At 38.5% G+C, this 15,563-nt stretch overlaps 1 protein-coding gene across 1 annotated transcript in view; it reads right to left on the bottom strand.

The window, feature by feature from the left end:
* The window catches only part of HHAT (hedgehog acyltransferase), a gene marked incomplete at both ends in the record, with an annotated part of 150,751 nt that overhangs the window by 68,631 nt on the left and 66,557 nt on the right, over nt 1-15,563 (bottom strand). Inside the window, one exon of the mRNA XM_080341463.1 lies at nt 9,549-9,750. Coding sequence (XP_080197589.1) covers nt 9,549-9,750 — 202 coding nt within the window. The remainder of the gene's footprint in view (nt 1-9,548; nt 9,751-15,563) is intronic.

Raw genomic sequence — 15,563 nt, 5'->3', positions numbered from 1 at the left:
GGGTGCAAGTTTTCCACCGTGCTGCAAACCCAGCCTGATGACAGTGCCACACGTGGCATGAGGCCTCGTGTGACAGACATTAGCTGGTTACTTCTTGGTAAACGCTCCGAAGACGGGAAACATCTATGTATGCTGCATTTGCAATGGATCTCATTTATATAGCAGCTCTGGGACGGATTAAAGCAAACTTCTACTTAACGTCAGTGACGTTATCAAGCTTGCTCATACTAAAAAACAAGACCCATGAAAGGGAATTAAATTTGCTGCAATTTAAACAAGTGTCCATCTGCATGGAGTAAAACAGAGATTCACAACATTTATTTATTTTTTAACTACTCTTCTAGAGACCTGATAATCCAAGCACATGACAAAATAAGAGCATATGGTAACTGGAGAAGTAGTTGAATATTTCTTATGGGAACATATGCCCCATGGAATAACACCGTCAGATGCGATGGCCAGAGTGACATGAAACATGTGCTTGATACTACAACGCTACACAGATTACATTATTCTATTCTCATCTGCCTTTGGTTTTTAAAGGGTCAAAATAATTTAGTTCATTTTTTAGAAAAGGTGTCTTTTTTAAACATCTAATACTTATTTACTATCTGTTCTACAGATTTCATCGTCTCCCACTTAAACCTATCAGTCAACTCATCCATAATAATTTAAAGATACACAAACTGCACTAATTGTTGTTTTGAAGAAATCAAGCAAATTAACTACCAAGAATATAACACCTAGTCCTGTATTTTCTTTCACTGCCTCTCCCAGTGTACAAAAGGGGAGTAACTGTTCTTCCTACACTTATTAAACTCCATCCTTTCTAATTCCTGAATGGTTTTACTAGAGAAGCAATGCTTAAAAGCTAATATAATGTTGACTCATCTTTATGTCACAAAAAACCTGAAAGGAAACATTCTTTGCGATGGCTTGTTATACAGCGTTTACAAGGATTTTGACAGGGACGGTTATGGATGTTTAAAATGTTTGTGCGTTAAGTTGCTGCAGTGCAGGTGGTGCCATTATCCATATCAGGAAAATGCTCAGAAAAAACCTTAAACCCCTTGCTGAGGGGTTCCTTTTACCAGTGCAATATAAGGATCTGAACCTCATGTTTCTTCAACTGAAGAGTAAGGCCCAACGGAGACCACTCAGTCAGTCTTGAAAGCACTTCCAAGTGCTTTCTTTTAGAAAATGTTCTTAGATAAATGATGGTCCAATTCTTCAATATCTACCCCTGAACATTGGTAATTGCCCCATTAGCACAGGAGTGAACACCTCAATGCATCCCCTGAATCTGGGTCATCCGCAATGCGGCCATTTGCCAAAAATAACGGGACAGCATAAAAACAAGAGCACGAGTGAAAAGCTGAAAGAGAGCGAGGAGCAGATGGGCCGGTGGGAAGGGAAGTGACACATCCTGACTAACAGTTCCCAGCTATTTTATCGATCTGCAGCTAGGAGCACCGAAAACGGAGGGCAGGGTGTGACTGAGCAGCTGGGGGAGCAGATGGGATGGAGGAAAGGCTGAAAATTGTGACAAAGCTCTGCCAAACAGAATGTCAGTTTATTTAATTTTTAAAGTGAGCAACAGAAATTAAGATGGTTTGGGTCCAAGTAGTGGGGCAACTCCTAAAAATGTTTGCTAATACACACTGTCAATAGGTAATAGTGACAAAAGTGTGTTTGGGAGACTGCAGAAACGATGGGAGGGATTGCATGTGCTCATTAATAAAATGTTGGTAGGAGTCAGGCTTGAAGAGCAGCAGAAGCAAGGGAAAGGCAGCCGATGAGAGGCTGACAGTCAATATAATACCTACTCCTGCACTCTGAAGCTGAGGGAGAGATGTTGAACAGGATATAAGAGCAGAGATGGTACCACAGAATTGAAAAGCAACAAAAATAGAGAGTTCTGGTTGAATACACATGCAAAATATCAATTTATGGAATAATCCAAAAGAAACTATGGAATCCCCAGAGCTATAACAGTAACAAGATAAGGTACAGGCCTGAAAGTAGAGAGTGAACAGCATGTGCTTCCAGATCTCATCCATCAACAACTGCCACACCAAATGGAAGAATAAATTTAATTTCCCATCAACATATATTGTACCCTTCACTAATCATGGTAATCATTCCTGTTTGCTCCATTCTCCATCTAGCTCTAACCCAGACACAGTTCCCTTTACTTTTCTTTGCTTTATTTTTCTTGCATTTTTTTTTGCTTGCAGTTGTTCCCTCCCTTTGCCCCAAGTTGAACTCTGCCATGAGGTCATCTCCTGTTTCTTTTCAAGGTATATACTTTCTTTTCAAAGCAAAAGTAAAAATTAGCTCCTGGAAGGTTCACAGATGAAGGCGAGGACTGACAACATTTTTCCAAGAGACAGGATGATACAAATGACCTGTAATTCCCTACATCACTCCCATAAAAAGAGGACCACACAATTAAAATCAAGCAGCTGTCAGTTAAGATCTATTTTCACAAATAGAACTTGTTTCTGAATTTAGGAATAAATGCTATATATAGTATTTGAGAAGATACTCATCTTCTCTATTGATGTCTTACCAAACATTCACTCAAAAACGCTGTCTTGCACTAGCACCAGTTCATTTTTAGATTTTCCAAAAGCTCTACATTTATAGCATCTCTCAGCAAACAGCCAACCCCCCCTTCTGTTTGAAGAAAGCCTGCTACCAGCTTGTATGTATGCACTACACTTACATATGCATGTGTGAAAGTTTGACATACACAGAAGTAAATTTCTGTACTGGCTCCTACACTTACTCTTCACCCTCAAAGAACCTGCACAAACATTTTTTTGAAGTGGCAGCTTGTGAAAAGTGTGAAATGAACAGCATTGAAATGCACCATCCTCTTTTCTGTTTTATGTTTAAAGCAGGGAATTTAACCAAGTAATGTCAGCGTACATACTCCTATAAATGTGTCTGAGCTCTCACCAAGGAAAACAGGTTGAGAGCACCGTGCACTCTCCTCTGTGTCCAGGTCCTTGACATCCTTATTGTTCTTATGGTTCTCATTCTGTTTCTCTCAGTTCCCTAATTCACATTTTTACCTTTTAAATTGTAATCAAATTGGGAAAGTATCTAACTCCACCCATCATTAGTGCTGCAATCTGGTCCTACCCTTATGGCCCTCCCACACTGCCACTGCGAAACTGTTAACAAGTAAATAATAAGACAGTGATAATCCCCGTGGAGACATCTGATAAACACTCTCAGCAAATACAAACCTCACTTTCCCTGTGGCAAGTTTCTGTAGCCCAAGGCACAGCAGAAAGACAAGAGTGTGACCAATCCTCAGTACTTTAACTTGTATTTCTCTCACTGTTGACATCTACTGTCTCGACTAATTTTTGAGGTGAACAACAGAGGGAGGCTGTATTCATGTAACACTAACAAAGAAGCACATAACCAGCATCACTCTGCCTGCTTTTCACCCCATAGTATGATTGAGCTGCTTTTCAAAGTGCATGATGGCCTGAGCACTAGAAAACTGCCTGATGTCTCCAAAACAGAAGATAAATTAAATAATGCTGGTAGGTGGGAGAAACGTTTTTTTGTTAGGACAACTGAGCAGCTATGCAAGGGGTCTCCCAGCTGCCACTGCAGTCTGCAGCAGAGCAGCAATCATCTGGTTAAAGACAGATGGAAAAGCACGACAGTTTATCCACTCCTGGCATCAAGAATCATATTTCTTGCACAGATCTGACCAAAAAACAGAGGCTTGTACGCAAAAAGTAGGAAACCATAGAATGTTATCTCTGAAATCTTACTGCAGCCAGATTTGTCATTCACTGTATAAAAGCCTGTACCATATCACATATGCTTGACTCTCACACAAAACACCACCTGTTAGACTCTAAGTCTTTGTTACTGAGTCTACGGCAAGAAGTTCACTCAGTAAAGAAAACCAGTGTCAGAGTGCAAATGTGAGTCTGTGTGTGTCTGTGTTTGGGCATTTTTAACAGGACTCTCAAAATGTTCTGGGATCCACTTCCACGAAGACAAATTAACACAACAAGACGGTGGAGAAGAGAGGAAAAAAAAAATAAGGAAAAGCAGAAATGTGGCAAGAATTACTTGACTCAGAGTTATTGTTGGCAAAGCTAAAAGTCAGTGGGAAAAACCTAGGATACATCAGGCAGCCCACATTCACCTTTGACGCTCATTCATCAGCTCAGTACAAAACAGCACATTGACAACTCCACTTACTGATTCTGGGTACCATACACAAAGACCAGTGGTCACAAGTCTGCCCTGGCTAATGTTCACACCTAGGGAAAGGAGTTTCCATTGATTTTGAGTCTAAGTACATGTACTTTGGATAGTAGAGATTTCTGGGTGGACCAATGATATGGCTGAACTCAAGGTTGGGGTGAAGTGTGTGGAGGAAGCCCCATCCACTGGTCTGGGTTTTGACATTATGGGTGATACTTACAGGATGTTTCAAAAACAGGGACCCAATTTCAAAGCAATGTGATTTCAAATTGGCTCTCTCTTTTTGAAACACCTTATATATCTCAAAACCCAATTCTGTACTAAAAATAAGAGTATGATTAAGGGACTGCCCCACCTTACTACAGATTCTCAGAAAGTGAATCGACAAGCCCAACAAAAGTCTACAGCAAGCACATTAAAAAGTTATTTAAAAAGTATCATTGGCAATGCTTGTCATTTAATTGAATCATCATGATGCAATTAAAATACATATGAATTACACAAAACTATTAGTAAAAAAGAAAAGGCCAGACAGGTTTGACTCTAGTAAGCCAGTGATATAAATAGTCTTTCCACCAAATGAAGCAAAATAAAGATCAAAGCTCAGTGTGTGCTGAAGAACAGCTGAGAAGGGTCTGTATTTATTACAGAGATCTTATTAAAGATCTAATCTTGCAAGGTGGTCAACAAACATACTTCCCTTGAATGAGTTCCTAATGTTTGGTCAGATCTTGCCTCAGTCAGCTGCAGAAGAAAGCTTTACAGGTATCATAAGAAGGACATTGAGTTACTAGAGAGAGTGCAGAGAGGGGCGATGAGGCTGGTGAGGGGTCTGGAGCACAAGTCTGATGAGGAGCAGCTGAGGAAACTGGGGCTGTTCAGCCTGGAGAAAAGGAGGCTGAGGGGAGACCTTATCACTGTCTACAACTACCTGAAAGGAGGTTGGAGCATGGAGGGTGTTGGGCTCTTCTCCCAAGTGGCAAGTGAGAGGACAAGAGGAAATGGGCTCAAATTGTGCCAGGGGAGGTTTAGATTGGATATTAGGAAAAATTTCTTCATGGAAAGGGTTGTTAGGCACTGGGAACGTGGAAGTGGTGGAATCACCATCCCTGGAGCTGTTTAAAAGGTGTTTAGATGAGGTTCTTAGGGACATGGTTTAGTGCTAGAGTTAGGTTAGGTTATGGTTGGACTCGATGATCCTGAGGGTCTCTTACAACGGAAATGATTCCATTCTATTCTATACATTTGCTTTTTGAAAGATGTCAAAAATTCTGTTCTCTCTGAAGCTAAGGATCCCGATTGTCATCGATCACATCTCCAGTACCCGAAACAACAGTGATATTTTAACTATAGAGACAAATGTCTAGAGTTCATTCCTCTGGGGGAAAAAACCTTAACACTCAAAGCAAATCTAATCTAACACACTAACCTAAAACACAGACATCATACAAAATAGTTCTGCTTTTGCAAAGAGGTTAGGAAGACAATTACAGTGTACTAAAACGGATTTAATTAGTGCACCTCGTTACAGCCATAAAGGACAATGTTGAAATAAAAGTATTTTATATTTAAAAAAACCAAAACACTCACAAAGACAGTAAAGATTACTTTAAAATAAGCCATGCTTAAAATAGGTTAGTTTCTCACATTGAATTGTTCATGGTATATTTAGTTTCTTACTAAATAAAGCTAGAAATAAAATCTTAAACTAAAAATTCATCATAGCATAATTTTAGAAGAGAGATCTTTATGTGTCAATTTAAAAAATGCTTACTAGACTGAATGACATACTTCCACTTTACGAAAGAATTAAGAAGATAAATGTTGCCATTTCAGTTGAGATTAAAACATTAGTTTTAATAATCTGCCAACTTCACTCCCTTTGCTACATCTTCTTTAGGATGATTTCCAAGTATTTCTTTTTAAAAAATCCATAGATTTAAAGATGTTGTCATCTATTCTAAGGTTTAAATCATTCTAAATCTATTTTTATACTAAGATCTAATTTCTTGTATAGATCTATATATTGTTTTCCTTAAGGAAAAATATTAAATCACTGGAAGAATGTCAGCCATTAGCATTTTCTTTCAGAAATCTGACACATTATTTATTAAAAGTCAATACAAATTTTGTCACTGATTTTGAACGAGTTACTACTGGAGTTCATCTGTAACGAATTAATATAGAATCAGTGAAACAAAGCGCTACTTTGCTCAGTACTGGTCTAAATATCTCACGAAAAATGTAAAATCAAAACAAACCACACAAACCCAAAAAAGCAACAAAAAAACCCACCCCAAAAACCAAAACAACCAAACAACACCACCTGATAAAAACAAAATGAAACTTGTTGACTTTAATATAAAGTTCCCAGATATGCCCTAGCTTATGATGCATGGCAGTTATTTTTTTTGTTTATATGAGATGTTTTAATGAAAAGACAATATTACTTAATTCAGCTCTAATTTACCAGTATCTAACAAGTAACCTCTAGGGGAAAAAAAGAGACATAGATAACTTCTAGCAACACAATTCACTGAAACGTGAAAGTTCAGAGTGGTGTAAGCTGGTAAATACATAAGCTCTTCCAGAGCTGAAATCAGGAAGCCAGGCAATGGTTTGCAACCAGTACAAATAAAAAGTTTCAGATCCCATTTTTTGGGTCAGGAAATTTACTATCTTCAGTTTATATGCTGATGCAGTTTATATGCTGATTTCATGAGCTGGTTTTACTTCTCACAAATAACACCCATGCTTCTTTGATCATTCTAGTTAAATATGCCTGAGATGACATTTAAAACCTGCCACACTGCTACAAAAGTGTTATTTACCCATATTGTGCCAGGTTTCAAGTGCTGAGATTTAAACTACCATAAAATCTGCATAAATATAGGGTCCAATTCTTTATATATATCTATATATATATCTATATATATATATTCTTAGTCAGCACAAGGATTCGGTGAAGGACGAGACTCAAATGTGCTTTATTTAGATTTATAAATCTTTCATTTGCAAGACAACTAAGACAATATAGTAGGGGAAAAAAGGACAGCAGTTTTGAGGTAATTCTTGTTATTCTTTGTGATCAATTCAACTTTAAAATGGTAGCAGAATTAAAATTCAACTTCTTCTTTGATTTTTTAAAAAATATTTTACTAATTAAACACCTCCTGCTCAACAGAATTATGTAACTCAACTTTAAAAACAATATATAAGGAGGTTTGATAAACAGAATGGGTTAAATAAATCATAAACCTGTGCTCTGTGTTTTTTCCAAAAAATCATCTGCTCTTCTGGGGAGAAAAATCAAGCTTCCTTTTCAAAAAATAGCCTTCAAGAACCAACACAGTGAGTGAAACACAAGAATGCAATCGATTTCAGCTTGTCAACAGATGAAATTTAAGTGAAAAACCCATCTTGCAGAATGGGGTTCTCAATGCCATGGTGACTCAGCTTGCAGCACACCTCTCGCTGAGACAAGACTATGGGAATGCTTCTAAAAGCCAGATTACAAGAGAAAAAGGGAAATTTGTACAGGGCATTAGGCATTTGCAGTTAATTTTAAACATAAGTGACGCTTTGTAGGGAAAGTCCCATCACTCCGTCCCTTGATAAGGAAGGATCAAAGTTGAACGACTCATCTCCTCCCCTCAGTGTTGAACAAGAAAATGGGAGCTTGCCAGAAGAGTGAGGAGAGTGCAATGAAGGGTTATTTCCAAAGACTCATGTTGTAGAGCAACCTTCAAGGCACAAGGCAAAGCACGACTTGGCCATAAGCAAATGCAGCAAAATCAGCCCAATTCATTAATTCAGACGCCAAAACTATTCATATCAAAAATGTTGAATTCAGAAATATTTAAGGGAAAGATGTGAAAGTGGCTTCTAAGGAATGTCTACAGCCACGTTTCCAAACAGAAACGGAGAACAAGGGAGATGGCAGACATTGGACAGGCCTTTAAAAACACTGGATGAAAACAAAGGGGAGGAAGGACTAAAATGCACTTGGTTCATTGTTACAGAGTTAATTTACACAAATAAAAAAGGCTATTGCCAGCATCAGTTAACTGTAATTAGAAGTATGTGTTAGAAATTAATCCAACGCATATAGCTCCACCTTCATAATGCCACATCCTTCTCATTTCCATGCTATGTAAGCACTTAATCCCTTAAGAATTTGTTCAAATTCTCTGATGCAGTGGCATCAAATACAAAAAGCCCCTTTCCTCACACAGCTGGATGCCTAAAAAACTTTGTCCAAAGACAAATGCATGCAGCCGGTCAGATGGTGAAGCTCAGTTTCACCCTAGATGGAGGATTAATGGATCTGATAAGCTCATTCTCTAGGAAGGAAAAAACATGCTTTCAGACTGCCACTGAATTCGCAGTGATGGACAGTTGGACGATAGAAGGTAGCACTGGCTGTTATTGGTTCCTGAATTACTTAGCTGTATCAGTTGCCACACATGGGATCCCACAACAGTGAAAACTGAGATGACTGAGATGGAGAACAAGCATAATTACTTGAGCATCAGGACTTCATCAGCCTGCAGAGTAAGTCACCACCAATAAACCACTACATTGGAGTATGAATTCTGTGTACTTATCACTACTAAAGAAGCAAGACATATGAATTATTTATTCTTACAAACAGTTACTAGAAGATTTGGGATCTAACAGTGAGCAAACCTGCAGACTAAAATGACCATCAAAATTAAAATAGTCCTTTTTGCATATGATTGTGAGCTAAAGACAATCTGTTCCTTTGGAAATGACAGCATGAAGGTCAAAAGTGTAAGTAAAGTGAAAATATCAGAGGTCTTCAGAGCAAAATAATATTTTCTTTACTTGGCTCTTCAGTGTTAAAAGATTTCCCAGTGTAAGCTTGTTCCCAGATGCAAGCAGCTGCTACACATGCATTTGTCCAGGAAACACATGACTGGAAATACACACTCCTAATTTTAGTGAAGATGAATATTTTAAGGCTATCCTGAGTGAAATCAGAATACAAATGTTAAAACTGCCTTCTCTTCAGCCATATACAATGTGACAAGCACTGCTTATTCCAAGACTGCAGAGGAAGCTTTTAAGACCAGGCATAATTCAGTGTTTGCTTTGCTGGTACTTTGCAAAATTCTAGTTATACGGCTTACTTCAAACACTGGAGGCTGGGTAAGGGAATGCTAACTTTTATCTGTTACCCATGACTTTTAATCTAGATTAAACCAAACTAATAACCAGGAACTTCAGATGAGCATGGGGCCAGGAAACAAGAACTTGAAATGAATAGAGATCCAACTTACAATCAAATCTTGAATTCGTGAAATAGAAAGTATCCTCTTGATGCCATTTTCCACAATTACTCCAAGCCAATTAAGCACACCCCAGTACCACAGATAACTCTGTCCTCCGTGCCAATAGCTTACAAAGGCAAAAGTGAGGGCTGTGGAAAAGAGCATTCCCAGCAGACTGGACTGAGATCCTCCCATCGGAACATAAATGTACCTGTGGGCGAAACGACAGATAAGCAACATTATTAGACACTTCACAGAGATCTCAGAAAAACATCCACTAGAGAATAAACTTGTTATTTTGTGGCATAAAAAAATAATTTGAATAATTATCTGACATTATCTGTTTACTAGAGCTTGCCCTAGTTTCTGTAGACCATTTCATGAAATATGTGCATATGCCATTTGGCAAAAAAACAATTTTGTGGTCACAGGAACTCTGCATTAGGCAAATGTATAGCACAAACTATATTCTGAAAATTGCAAAAGACAAATGTTCAGGTGTTTTAAACTCCAGTAGTTGCAAGTCAACTTATATGCACAGAAATTACAAGTTATCTTCATGTGAATTCAAATTTATAAGACTCTTAAAAAATTTAAAATATTATATGAAGTCATATATGGTCATAACTCATAGAATGTTTTCCATTTGGCAGAAATGTAGACACATGCAAACATATTTTATTTGTAGAAGCTTATGATTTCTTTCTTTTTAAGTCTTTCGTTAAAAAATACAGGAACTGAAAATATTTCCTATCTGGTTCACACATTACACTCTCAGGATCATGTCTGCCTAATGACCTCCAGAGCACATGTACCAAAAATAGCCCTCAAACCAATCTGAAGCTCCCTGCATGCTATTATATTCTGTATTTAAACTGAATCCAGGAGTCAGAACCTCAGTCTTTAATTGATCCTTATAAGTGTTCAGAAAGCAGAGCTCATTCAGTCAAAATACTAGAAGCAATGGGATTCTGAAAGCTGACACTGTTTTCTGGGTCATTTCACTTCCTTCCTACCTAGAGAGCCACATCCACTCCTGGCATTTTCTGAGTAAGGCATGGCCAGCATTTATCTGAAAAAGTCACATATTTCTGTCAACACTTTGAAGAAGCTCATCAGGCTGCTCATGGTTAGTGGTGAGGAGATGCGGTCTATAAGAACTGCTGGTGACAGTTCTCCTCAGCCATCACTCCTCCAGCATAACACGCTCTACTCATATTTGAGACTATTCCTACTTGCTGAGATAATTAAAGGAAATTTTTTGAAGTGAAATTATCTCTGGTTATCAGTTTTTACATTCAGAGATAAATACTAGATCAAAAATTAAAAAGGCTCAGTTTAGGTTGGTCTGAACAGCTTTCACATTACCATGCAGAGAAAAACAGGCTGTTTTCTGACTTTTAGCATTTAGCAACAGCAGCAAGATAACTGAACAGCGATAACTCATAATTCTGATGAATGTTCAAAGTCAGTGAAGTTTTAGCTCCTAGTGAGGCCCATGGCAAATGTGCAACTGAAATTCGCTCACGCTGTCCTTCTTCAGACAGGTCTTCACAAGGAGAGAAGCCCAAAGGAGTCACATAATCTTTACTAACACTTCAACCTTCCCCTCCTGTACTGTGTAGAGTCTGCCTCCTTGCCTGGAGGAGAAAAGCGAAGCAGAAAGCGACGCCTCCCTCCTTCCCTGCTAGCTGCCGTGAGAAAAGAGAAGGAAGGCTGGCTGCCATTGCTTGTCACAAGGCCACCAACCGCCCTCAGACCGCGTCGTCTCGCCTTCCACTGTCAGGGCATTCCCACTGGCAATTTTAAAGTCGGTATATAGGACTGATGGATGTTTGTTGAGTCATTCCTCTCAAGCAGCATGAAGAGCAATTCTGTATTTCCTTTTTTTTTTTCTTTTTAACGCAGAAAAATTGGTGAAAGACCCATTATTACGTGACAGAATACATCAGGAAAGAAAAAAATTGGTACGTCATCAACCACACATCATATCCACATCATGTTCTTGTGCTTATACTCCGATATAGTGGCAGGGCTGTGTACAAGCAACTCAGTGAGCAGGCAGGGCCAGATCCCGGCTCCATGCCAGCATGTCGTGCTTTCTGAGACAACCAAAATTGTCTTGCAAAACAACCACTGCAAAAGCCCTTGTCATTACAAAAAATGCACCTTGCTTATCTTTGAGCACCGTGGCAGTTTAGAATCTAATTTCTCAATACTTTCCCTGTGTGTTTTCACAGAAGAGTACTCATTTGGTTACAGAAAGCTACATTTACGCTGAAGCGTGAGAGAGGATAAACCAGTGAACAGTATTATTAAGTCAGATGACAGGAGAAGCATGTTACTTCTGTGTTATCATTTACAACACAACACACACTTTGTAACTAACAATTTGTTGTAATTTAGGGCCAACCAGCAGCTAAGCCCTACACAGCCCCTCACCCATTCCCCCCTGGCACGATAGGAAAGAAAAGGAGCCTCTTGTAGTACTAGTAGGTCCAGTTCACTAACAAAATCCCTGAGGAGAGATGGAGGGAGGCAGGGAGAGAGAGATAAAGCGACAACAGCTACTTCGAATTGATGTCTTATATATCTTATATGTCTTATATATCTGCATGCTTCCCATCTTTTTTCCTTCATACCAATACTACCATCTACCTGCAATCTATCCTACAGTCCTTCTGTACTGCGATTAGAAACTCAGGGTTTACGCAAACTGAGAGGCTGCTGTAGAGCATGCTGATCTGCTGCGCCATATGCAGAACAGTATTACATAAATATCTCATTTTAAGCTTCCACACGGCTTTTAAGACTATTTCCATCTCTAATCACAGAAAATCCACAGAAAAGCTCAAAACCCCCAGTTCGGGGACTATTAGCACATAAAAGTAATCATGGGTCCTCATGGCGGACTAACACAACTCAAAGGAACACCCTTGTAGCAGAATTTTTAACGGCTCATAAGCAGATTATGCATTTACTGTAAATGTGCAGGAAGGCAGACTTAGCTGAAAAACATGGTGCCAGTCTGCAACAACTTCAACTTAATTCATATAACCACAGAAAAAGAAAACACAACAGTTATATAGTAGTCAGTGAGCCAAAGACAGATAAATAAAGAAAAGCAACAAAATATTTACCAAAGAGAAACGAATGTTAAGGCAATTAGATTTGAGGATGATAATTGGTCAATGTCCCTTCAGGTTATTTCAGAGGGATGGGTAATGCTGATCCATGAAAACTACAGACAGGAAGATTAGACCTGTGGAAGATGCTTAGTATCAAAAAATGCAGGCCAGGTGAGTATTCAAAAACAAAACATCAACTTAAGGGTTCAAAAGTCAATCCCTGCCAAAACTTCCAAGGTGCAATTTAAAGGTGGAAGAACAGAGAAGCTTTCTAGGCAGGCTGTCAAAGAGGAACTTGTGAATGCCACAAGCCGGGCTTTGCCAACCACTCCTAGATTGGCTAGACCTCCCCTAATGACAACAAGGAAAAGTACTTCATGTTGTCAGAACAAAAAGTTGTGCATATCAGATGGAGAGAAGAGAACAAGGAAGAGAACTCCACATAGATTAAATATCTCAAAACATCCGGGGGAGCATTTGAGGTACATGAATATAAATAAATATTGAGAGAACTTTATATAGTAAAAATTATTCAAACACACACCTGACACAACTAAACAGACGTTCTTAGCATTCCCCTCCCAAGGCAAAGAAGCTGTCAGTCTTTACCATATTTCCATGGGCTCTGTTCTGATTTCAAACTAAAACTTACATGCTATTAAACATGTTATTTTCACAAAGCATAACTGTGTATGTGTCTTCTGAATAACCAAGCGCATTACTTTTAGTCCCACTTACAGTAGCTTAAATCAGCTTATCTGCAGCCAGCAAGCTGTTCCATTTACACAACTTATCTTAATTTTAACTCACTAAGTGAACATTAGAGAATTGGATAAAATATGTAAATGGTACCATTTAAATCCCTAAAGTAATGCAAGCACAAACATAATAGCTGAGGTATTTAAAAGTGACATTTACTTACAGAGAATAAGTTTTAAATCCAATAACCATTTTGTTAGTTTTCTTGAAGTGGTAATCTACAGAACAATCACAAGAGATCTGACAATTGCTCCCTTGGAAAACACATTGCTTCTTTTCTTTTCATGACATCTCCCTTCTAAGGTTTTATTCTGATAACTTTAGAAAACTACTAAAGGAGCATTTGCAACCAGTTCAGAATCACTCTGAAGGGCTTTTATTTCTTGAGGCCCGAATACACTGCTCTTACTTCCACATGCATGTAATTTTAAACATATTTAAATCTTTAAGGAAATGCAAGTAAAACACCTGTTTAAATGCTGTTCTGTCCAGGGTCTTTCTTCAACATGTGCTTAAATTTCTTCCTGAAGCAAGGCCATACAGCAAGATGCACACTATCCATGATTTGTCTTCCCCTTTCCTTAGCTATTGGTCTTGGAGAGTCTTATGCAGAACCAGGTGAAATGTAAATATTTTTGTAAATGTTAACTTGCTTGTAATGGTACACGTCTTGTAAATAGAGTTAATTAATGGGCTTTTTGTGTTTTATTTCAGGGAACGTTATATGTTCAAAATTCCAATGCTTCTCTAAATTTCAAAGCATTCGAGGGTTAACCACACTGTTACATGGCCAGCACAGTAGAAGTTTCAAAAGTAATAATAAAGTCTCCCATCTTACATCCCGACAACAGAATTAGTTTGAGATTCTGTACACTGATGGTGTCCATTTGTGGACACATACACAAAGTTTCATCTGGGCAGCACTATGCCTGGACAATTTAACGCTTTAAGTCAATAAGAAGTTCTTCACCATTAGTTATGAAATCAACGCTCAATGTGAGCCAGAACAATTTTGAGGATAAACTTAAATAGCCAAGTTACCATATATTTTGTTTCTAAATTATCCCAAGGATTGTCACCACAAAAGGGATTTAGTCGAAATGAAAAGTGTGGTAAGACATAGGGTAAGAACTAGAGGGGAAATCCCTCTGGAACTGGGATTTGGCTTCCTTCATTTATTTATTTGTAATCCTGTGTTTTCTTTTTGTGTCCTTAAACCACTGATTTCAAACTTTTTCTCTATTGCATAAAAAAAAAAAATAAATGAGGTCCAGTTGTGCAAATGGTTACTTCTGGGTGAGGTCTTACAATTCCTGTTTTGTCAGTTTAAGCTTTCACTGACTTGGATGGAGCTACATAAGAGTGCGTAAGTAAAGCACACCTGTAAGCCTTTGCAAGACTGGGCCTTACATGAATAAATCTGTTTTAAATCACAGAAACATCTCCTGTAAACAAGACTTTGAAGGCTGAACCCCACATATTTGCACCAGAAATAGAAAAAAAAAAAAAAAAACCAGAGGTATTTGAAATATCACTTGGCAAAATTTCCATTAGGAGAGGTAAGCCTTACTCTTACTGTGAAACCCTTTGGTTTTTATTTTATATAGTCTAATAATTGTGCTGGGCTGTTGGAAAAGCTTTTTAAGCTCTGTAAGATTCTCTCACCTCAGTAGCTTAATGCGATGTTTAGAGAGACCTTGACAAATGCAGACCCTTTAAAATATCTAAGCTAATGCTGGTTTCAGGCAAACCTTGTTAAATTACCACAAAAAATGTTTAATGAGGAATTAAGTCCATTTGAGTTACAAAGCATTAATGAGAACACTCATATCAAACGGGTTTTGAGACACACAGGCTGTCCAATGGGGTATGTGACACACAGTATGTTTGGGATTGGAAGGGACCTCAAAAGATCATCTAGTCCAATCCCCCTGCTGGAGCAGGAACGCCTAGGTGAGGTTGCACAGGAACATGTCCAGGTGGGTCTTGAATGTCTCCAGAGAAGGAGACTCCACAACCCCCCTGGGCAGCCTGTTCCAGTGCTCTGGCACCCTTACTGAGAAGAAGTTTTTTCTCAAATTTAAGTGGAACCTCTTGTGTTCCAGCTTGATCCCATTGCCCCTTGTCCTATCATTGT

Source organism: Nesoenas mayeri (assembly GCF_963082525.1).
Source record: "Nesoenas mayeri genome assembly, chromosome: 3".
Lineage (NCBI taxonomy): Eukaryota > Metazoa > Chordata > Aves > Columbiformes > Columbidae > Nesoenas > Nesoenas mayeri.
Note: the sequence above shows the minus strand (reverse complement) of the source record. Positions and strands in the feature narration are given on the sequence as shown.